Source organism: Trichechus manatus, unplaced genomic scaffold, assembly GCF_000243295.1.
Source record: "Trichechus manatus latirostris isolate Lorelei unplaced genomic scaffold, TriManLat1.0 scaffold00155, whole genome shotgun sequence".
Classification (NCBI taxonomy): Eukaryota; Metazoa; Chordata; class Mammalia; order Sirenia; family Trichechidae; genus Trichechus; species Trichechus manatus.
In genome coordinates this window covers 1,887,671-1,896,652 of record NW_004444091.1, presented here as the reverse complement: position 1 = coordinate 1,896,652, position 8,982 = coordinate 1,887,671, and the positions used below count along the sequence as shown (strand labels likewise).

Genomic DNA, 8,982 nt, shown 5'->3' with positions numbered 1-8,982 from the left:
TAAGGTACCAAAAAAAGAATTATCTATGTGAGATCAAATTGACAACAGCAACTCAAAAGGTTTGATGGGAAGCCTAGGGAGCAGTGAGTTGAAGATAATGGTGATGGAATAATTTGGAAAAAGGATAGTCAGAATAGCAGCACAACTGGAAGAATGTAATCGATGTCACTGAATTGTACGTGTAGAAACTTTTGAAATGGTGTAACTTCAGCTATGTATATTTTCACCAAAAAAAGGTCCTCCAAGGTCAAGAAGGGAGAGGGTTGACATGTCGTGGGGTTGTTAACCAATGTCATAAAACAATACGTGTACTGTTTAATAAGAAACTATTTGTTCTGTAAACCTTCATCTAAAGTACAATTAAAAAAAAAATAGACTGTGAGAAAATAAATTTCTCTTTGTTGAAGCCAGAAAAAATAAATAAAGATTAACCTATAAGCAGTACAAGATGGATACTACAGTAGGTACCTAACAAATAGGAAAAAAAAATTTAAGGAATTATATTAAAAAGATACAGTGTTAGGGAAATAGTAGTTATGGAAACCAGTAGAAATGAACCTCATACCCACAACAGGAAATCCCAAAGAGGAAAACAAAACAATGGAACAGAGCAACTATTTTAAAACACAATTAGGAAAATGTTCCTGAAATGAAAGAAATCTAGAACCAATATTGAAAGGGCAAACTATGTACCAGGGGAAACTGACCCAAACTGACCCAGGACAATCATCACTGAGATACAAGGGAAATAAATTAGAGTGCTATAAAGATAAGGAAAGATTTTCTAGGGCAGCTGGTCAGAAGGATCAAATTGCCCATTAGAAACTTCAGAGGGCATCAGACTTGTAGGGCTTGTTCAACCTTCTATGCCAGAAGGCAGAGCAGCAATACCTAGAAGACGTTCAAGGACAAAAGTGTGAACTACAAATTTCAAACCCAGCCAAGCATAAAGCATAAAGGCTACAGACCAAAAGTAACAAACATTTAAGAACTCAGGATATTGTTGACATGGGCCCTTCTCTTTTAACTTTTTAACCTTTAAAAAAAAATTTAAAATGCCATACATAGAGAATATAATGAACCTTCATAGACTATAACAGCTATAACAACTCAGATCCCAGATGTCATATCATTTCATGCATAAATATTTCATTCTTGAGGAAACTTCTAGAAGACTAACACCAACCAACCAACAGCAGAAAATATTTCAGCAAAAGGAATGGCAGAGAGCTTTAAATATTTTTAACTGAAGATGTAAGATGAAACAAAGATGTGGCTAAGCATGGCAGAATGGAATGTAAATGCTACATGTTTTCACAAAGTAGAAATGAGACAACTAACAAAAAACAGGAGAACAGGAGAGAGAATAGAGATAGAAAAATTTTCTTCCTGTCATCTCTAATTTGATGTGAGTCAAAGATGAGAAATCAACTGGAATATGAGCTGGCACATTTAAGAGGACAAAGATAAATACCAAGAAGGCTGATACTATTGACTAACATTGGACAGTGAAGAGGAGGTACAGAGGAGGGAGGAAAAGGATACCATCCAGAGAGATTTCTTTAAGAGAAAGACCATCATCCACAAATGCAGTGTGTGTAAAGGGAACTCGACTGTAATGTTAGTGACTCTGTGTTTGGCTAGTCAGGAAACTTGGGATTTGGAAAATTAGGCTGGGGAGGTGAGGAGGCCGGGCAGGGCAGGACCTTGAAGTCCAGACAACATCGAAGGATTTAAGCTTTTATTTGCAACAGAAAACCCAATTCACAGTGGCTCAAACAATGGGGAAAATGTATCCTGTCAAACACCTGTGTGGCGTTGAAGACCAGTAGATTTAGGTACTCCATAAAGTCATCCACGACGCAGGTCCTTTCTACGTTGCTGCCCTGCCCTCCTCAGCAAGTGGGTTCTTTCCTTGGGCTCCTTCCTCCTGTGGCTGCAAATGGCTGCCCCACCTGTAGGCATCATTGCCAGCCACAAAAAATGGCCACTGGAAGATGAGGGACTGCTTCTTCCTTTGTCCCTTTTATTAAGCACGAAAATCCTTTCCTAGACTTCCTTCCCCCATCTGACCACTCATCTCCTAGGCCAGATGGGGTCACATTTTAAAAAAACAAAACAAAAAACCATTGCCATCAAGTTGATTCTGACACATAGCGACCCTATAGGACAGAGAAGAACTGCCCCATAGGGTTTCCAAGGCTGTACTCTTTAGGGAAGCAGACCGCCACATTTCTCCCACAGACGCCCACCTTTCGGTTAGCAGCCCAGCGCATAACCACTGCGCCACCAGGGCTCCTTACTAGATCACATATACATTTCTAAAGCAATCACTCACAAGTGGAACAGGATTAACCGCCATAGTTAGCCCAAGCAGGAGGGGCCCTGTGTTACGTGGGGGAGGATGCGCATCAGAACGTCCCCTTCCTTCTCCCACAGGCCGCACGGCCTCCCCGTGCGCCGAGGCGGCCTCTCCCCATCCTGCACCTGTTTCCTGAGGCAGGGGCTCCTGGAGATGCTGGAAGCGGCCCGACTGCCCCAGGTGTCTCTTCAAGCACTGTCCTCCTGGGCTCTAGGGACAGCCTTGGCCCTTTATGCAGACTTTGGAAGGCTCTCTTTGGGCAGTCGGCAACACGGAACCAAGCGTGGAACTGGGCCCGGTCCTGGGTGAAGGTGGGAGATGCTGGCGGTGAAAGGAAGAGACGTATTCCCCCACATGAGAGAGACCTCGGACATCACCTGAGGCGACCTGGGCTGGAAGCCGAGGAGGAGGCCACTGCCCCCCGGTGGCAGGCCGGGGAGGCCTCCCGGGCAGTAAGCCTTGAGTCCGCTGATGAAGGAAGATGCTGCGTTTTCCTTTAAGCCTTCTCGGGATGGGCAGCGCTGCATACTCAGTATGGTCGAAATGAAATGGAATGTACATGTGTGCTCGACGGGAAGCTGGTAGAATCATTACCACGGGGGGGAATAGAGTGTGCAAAGACGTGGAGGTGGGGAAGGGCCCGGGAGGTTCGCATTAAGGGGCCACATTGGCCAGCGCCCACGCCAGGGCTGAGCGTTAGTCTGTGATAGCGGTGAGTCACCTGTCAGCAAGGCGTACTCAGCGCTGGTGTCGCGTGCATGGACACGTGTTGGGAGGTGGGAAGCAGTCAGGTTTGCAGCAGAGACCCAAACGCATCAGGGGGCTCGCCCGACGGAAATGCTGAGCTTGGTCCTGGGCCAGAGACTATTGATGCGTCCGGGACTGAAGGACGCTTGGGGAGTGTCTCTCGCCCTCGCGCCAGCACGAGGCCAGGTCCGTGCACCTCCGGCTCACGTGCCCGGCCCCGTGCGCCGGCCGCTCTTTCCCTCAGGGGCAGGGCGAGGCCGCGAGGCGGCCCCACACAACAAAACCACCGGCCGGGGCGGGGCGGGGCGGGGCGGGGCCGGGCCGGGCCTGGGCCTTCCAAGGCGGCGACTCATTGCCCGGTGGGGCCCGCGTACTGACGCTCGGCGGGGCTGCACTATGGAAGGTCCTCGGATCTCTTCTTCTTTCTCCCCGAGCTGAGCCCCTTGAGGACCTGGGGGCTGAGCACCCCCTGCTAGGAGGGGCCGGGCTTCCGGAGCTAAGGGAGCGGCTTTGGAAGAGAGGGCTGGCTCCTGAGTGGATGGGGGAGGGGCACATACCTAGAGAGGAGGTTGGACTTAAACTCAGGATTGAGGGGTTGGGAAACCCGTTTCTGAGCGGCCAGTTTGATTACCGAATTTGGAAGGCCAGGACTCTAGATATGGGGCTGGATGTCTGGATATGGGGCCTCTGCTCTTGTGTGGGGCAAGGGCTGGCCCCAGCTTGGGGGAGGAATGAAGTGGACACAGAATGGGAAAATGTGTTTTAATGAGGGGCAGGCCAAGGAGGCAGCGGCTGACCACTCTTCAGAGCCATCTTCTGCTGGACAGGGCTTGAACGGGGGTTACTTCTCGTCTCCCTTCTGTCATTTCAGTAACCCCAATTTTTTCCCGAAACCGGAGAAGGCCTCTGAAGCCTGGTTAGCAGTCTCGTTGATGGTTTCCTGGGTGGACTTGGCCACCTGGTCTATGGCTGGGGAAGGAAAGGAGAGGGCAGGTGAGGCGAGGCTCTGGGGAACCAGCCCCAGTCAGCGCCCACAGTGGCAGCCTGGCCAGGGTCTCCCTCCCCAGGAAGCCTGCCTCAGAGCACTGTGGGCAGCGGGGTGTGCCTGTCCTTCTGCCTCCCCTCCCCTCCAGCGCCATCATACCTTTCTGCCCTGCCTCTGTGGCTTGATCCACCATTTGCTGTGCTGTTGCTCCAGCCGCTGTCACTGGAACAGAGAGAGAGAGAGATGTGTCATTTAGCCCCTGTTAAGGCCCCGCTGATCACAGGGGCATCACCATACCAGCCCCCGGAAGTTCTCTACAGTTGTCTGTCCTATAGGCCTCCGGGCAGATGCCAATGAGGTGAAGTCCCTTGCCCAAGGCCACCAGCCAGTGAGTGACACAGCTCTTTCCACGCCTCTGGGCTGTTCTCATTTATTTATAACTCTGAGCCCCTCCCCTCTGGCTGGCTTCCTTTCCCATTTCCAGGATTGCTGAGAAAATGTCTTCTAGAAGAAGGAAGGCTGGCCTAGAGCTGGCATCTGGGCTGCGGCTTGTGCCGGTCATGGCCCAGGAAGACCCCCGCCCCCTTTAACTACTTCTTGATAACAGCCTGGCCCAGATGCCTGAATTCCTGCCCTTCATGCACTTGGCTCTAGGGACTTGAGTTTTGCAAGGCTCTGTCCCCACCTCCTCCCTCCTGTGGGCCACCCCAGAGGGCACCATTCAGTGATGCCAGTGCCTCACTGGGCAGGCAGCTTAAGGAGTTAAAGTGCAGGAAAGAGGTGAAACTTCTAAGGCCAGGCATCTCCTCGGGACCACAGTGTCCGCCTGTGGTGAACCCGTGTCCAGGTGATCAGATGGGTCGTGCAGAGATGTGACTCATCCTGCTGAATAGGACAGGGCCTGCCTTCGCCACATACCATTCTTGGGGGTGAAGGGAGTGTGGCACGCAGGCCCTAGGTCTGCTCACAGCGGTCCCTGGAGTCCTTGTCTGACTCTGACAGACAGGAAGCCACAGAGGAGCCTTTGCATCCAGCTTGTGTGCTGTGGAGTCGGGATTTCTACGCATAGCAACCCCACGTAACAGTAGAACTCCCCCAAAGGGTTTTCTTGACTGTACTCTTTATAGAAGCAGATCGCTAGGTCTTTTTCCGAAGGAGAGGCTGGGTTCACACTGCCAACGTTTGGGTCAGCAGCCGAGGGCTTGCTTAATGCTTTGTGCCACCAGCGCTCCTTGCTTCCAGCTTACAAGCCGGAAAAGTGAGGTCCAGAAGAAAGAGTCCTGTAGCCAGCAGCTTCTTGGTATCAATGGGAGAACTGTGGGCTTTCACTGGGGCACTGGTGAAGGAGGGGTTGGTTTGGGTGTTCTCTCTTGACTGGGGGATGGGCAGGATGGGCTGGGCGCTGGATTCCCAAGGCAATCTGGGCTGGGACTGGGAGAAACAACCCTGGTGGGCCCAAGGTCTTCAACATCCCCTAGTCCCCAACTTCCAGCTCCTACAGCTGTATAGCCTCGGGTTGGAGGGGGAGGGAGCTGGAGGTGGAGAAGCTAAGCCCAGGGCACTGAAGGAAGGGCCCTTCTGCCCACACTAAGAAGGCCTGCTGGGTGAGGACTTGAAAGTCAGAAAAGGATCATTTGGGGGAGGGGGAGGTGGAAACACAGCCCAGTGGAGTCTGGAGCCGCCTCCCCCATTCCGGTCCCGCCCTGTGCACTGAGACCACCGCGGACCGTCACGAGGTGGCGGGAGCGCGTGCTCTCTATGGACGTTCTCCAGCGGCGAAGGACCGGGGTGGGCCTGTTCCCCGCCCTCCCGGCCCCCTCTGGCAATGCACAAAGCGTGGCCCCTGGGCTCCTTGGGCACCGCTGTTCCCCCGCTTCCCTCGGGGCATCATTCCCCTCGCTAGTTCGGGTGCGCCCCTCCATCTCGGGGAGAGCCCTTCCAAACCCTAGCCGGACTTGCAGGCTGCGCAGACTCTCCGCATCTGCCCCTGAGCATCCAAAAGGCGCTCCAGCTTGTGCCCCAGGTCGCGTGCCGTCCTCACCCGCTTCCTGCGTCGCCGCCTCCACCTGCTGCTTCAGGTCCTGCAAGCCCTTGCTGGCCATGGTAGCGAGGGGTCTTCGCGGTCGTCACGGGCAGTCAGCGACGTAGGATCCTACTCACAGCCGCTGCGACGTGATCGCCAGCTCGGGATTTCAAGGCGCCCCAGGACTGGCCCGCCCTGCGGGGGGCGGAGGGGGGAAGCGGCGGTTCCCGGCAGCCGGGCTCAGGGGAGTTACCGGGCCCTATTCCAGGCTCTGCAGCCCCTGGGGCACATTCTGCCGCGGGAGGGCGGCCGTAGGAAGGGAGGCTCGGGGGACGGTCCCGAGAGGGGCTAGGTAGGGGAGTCCGGAGAGGGCTATATCAGTGGTTAAGAAAGGGGCTGGGTCAGGAGAGGGGCGCACACACCTCCCGAGGTTCACGCTGAACTGTCGTCCCGACACCTCCCTTGGCGACCCTGAAAATTCCCCAACCCTTGACCGCGGAGTCAGCGCCAGGTCAGGAGCTCAAAGCTGGAGTTGAAATTAAATATAGCAGCTGCCTTTTATTGAGCATTTACCACGGTTCAGGCGCTACCCTAACGCTTTAGTCTGCTGTACAACAACCTCGTGAAATGGGTGTTATTAATAGCATCCGTTTATAGGATGGGAAACTGAGGCACAGAGTGGTCGAGTTAGGTCTCAAGCAAACTCACGAGGCTGGGGCTGGAATCCGCGTCTCTGGACTGTAAACCCAAGGGCCCTGGCAACCGCCCAACCGACCAGCCCCCCACCCCACCCCACCCCACCCCCGCACACCCAGCCCCACTAGTTATCTGCCTCGCAGCCACTGGGACGGAGCAGGCGCAGGGTGGGTGGGTGGTAAATCTCCCGAGAGAGGCCGAGCCGCCAGTTTGAGCCCGGGGAGGCGGGAGGGGAGGAATGCAGCCCGAGGTGGGAGGGAGGGGAAGCCGGGAAAGCGGTTCGTGTGTGTCCCGCCCGGGCGAGGCAATCGCAGTTGGTACCAAAGTTAGGCAGGAAGCACGGCTCAAAGAGGGCAGGGACTCTCCCTGGGACACACAACGAAGTGTGCGGCCGAGCCGCAGGCACCGCTTTAGGTCTCCTTCCCTGGGATACGGGGCTTGGTGACGACCTGAGGGTGCTGAGAGGGGTGTTAAGAACCTGCGCGTGACTGGAGGGGCCAGGGATCCCGGGGACAGCTAAACGACCCACGAGGCACAACCCCTCGGCACTCGGGGGGCGCACGTGGGCCCCCCATCCCACCCACTCTCTCCCACTCAGGAGTACGGCTTCGGAGCCTGGAGGCCGCCCCTCACACCCCTTCTGGGTCTCTGAGGCCACCCCCTCTGCGTCTCTGGGGCCTGCGTCGCCACCCTCTCTGACTCTTCGTCTATCTGGGAATCTCTTGCAACTCTGTTGAGGTCTCTCCTATTCTGGAGCTCTGGGAAGCCCCCGCCCACCAAGGTCCACTGCCTTGGCCCATGCCCAGAACATGTTGGGGGAGGGGAGGCTGGGGCAGAAGCAGCGGAGGAGGGTTAGCCCTTGGGGTGGAGTGTGTGGAAGTGCACGGGCACACACATACACGCCGGGTACGGATTAATGGAGGCAGGTCAACCGTGAGCAAGAGAAAGGGGCAGGCAATGAGACCAGGCAGGGCGAGGGGACACCAGGCACAGACAAAGCTGCGGCCAGCGCCCACCCAGCTGCTACCCTGAGCTGGCCCTGCCCAGGGCACAAGGCGCCGAGGAAAGCCCCCTCACTGCCGCCCTGGCACTCGGGGGTTGTTAGTTGTGGTCCAGTCGATTCTGACTCGGGGCGACCCCCAAGTATGCAGTGCAAGTTTTGGAGATTGTGACCTTTCAAGAGCAGATCAAACCCCGTTGCTGTGGAGTTGATTCCGACTCATAGCGACCCTATACCGAAAAAAAAAAACACTAACCCATTGCTGTCGAGTGGATTCCACTCATAGTGACACTATAGTCGACCCTATATACCAGAGTAGAACTGCCCCATAGGGTTTCCAAGGAGGCGCTGGTGGATTCAAACTGCTGACTTTTTGGTTAGCGGCTGAGCTCTTAACCACTGCACCACCAGGGCTCCAGAAGCAGATCACTAGGCCTTATTTCCAGGCATCTCTGGGTAGGTTGGAACCACCAACATTTTGGTTGGTAGTCCAGTGCTTAGCCATTTGCCAGCACTCTGGAAATCCCACCAGTGGTGCATCCCTTTAGCAGGCAGTCCTTTTACCGTGCTCTAGTTCGTCTTGCACCCACTGAGGATGCGATGTGATGCCAGGCCTGGCAGACAGGGAGCAAGACTGGGAGGCAGCAGACTCTGTGCGGAGGGACAGCCAACTCTGGGGCGGGTGATGGGAGAGACAGCTCAGAGGGGCCGCAAGCAGCAGACTCTGGAGTTAGACCTCTTGGGTTCGAGTACCCCACAGGGCTAGTTCCTTCACCTCTCTGAGCCTCAGTGTCCCCATCCTTGATGTGGAGATAACAGAACCTCCCCAAAATGTTACTGTGAGGATTGAATGGATTGAGGGTGCCCAGCTCCAGCAGAGGGCCCTGCAAGAGGGGGCAGGATGCCTGGCTTCTTTGGAAGCAGCGGAGCATACTTCCCCAAGGAGGTCAGATGCCGCCTCACAAAGCCTCCAGCACGTAACAGATTTTATTGGTGCCTGTGGGGTTGGGAAGAGGGCTTCCTGGAACAGGTGGATCTTCATGTTTGGCATTTGAACCCAGGTACAGGTCCTGAGTATGTGCATATGGTGGGGGCAGGCAGCAGGGACCCTTCCAGCCTCCTTGGAGCAGAGGCAGAGGGCACTGGGAACCTGGTGAAACACTGTGCCC

At 55.0% G+C, this 8,982-nt stretch overlaps 1 protein-coding gene across 1 annotated transcript; it reads right to left on the bottom strand.

The window, feature by feature from the left end:
- Positions 1-3,971: 3,971 nt before the first annotated feature.
- On the bottom strand, positions 3,972-6,196 carry ADIRF (adipogenesis regulatory factor). Its single transcript, XM_004386082.1, has 3 exons — positions 6,136-6,196; positions 4,254-4,316; positions 3,972-4,078 (listed from the first exon to the last, which is right to left on the bottom strand). The coding sequence occupies exons 1-3, from the start codon at positions 6,194-6,196 to the stop codon at positions 3,972-3,974; spliced, it is 231 nt and encodes a 76-aa protein (XP_004386139.1).
- Positions 6,197-8,982: the final 2,786 nt, after the last annotated feature.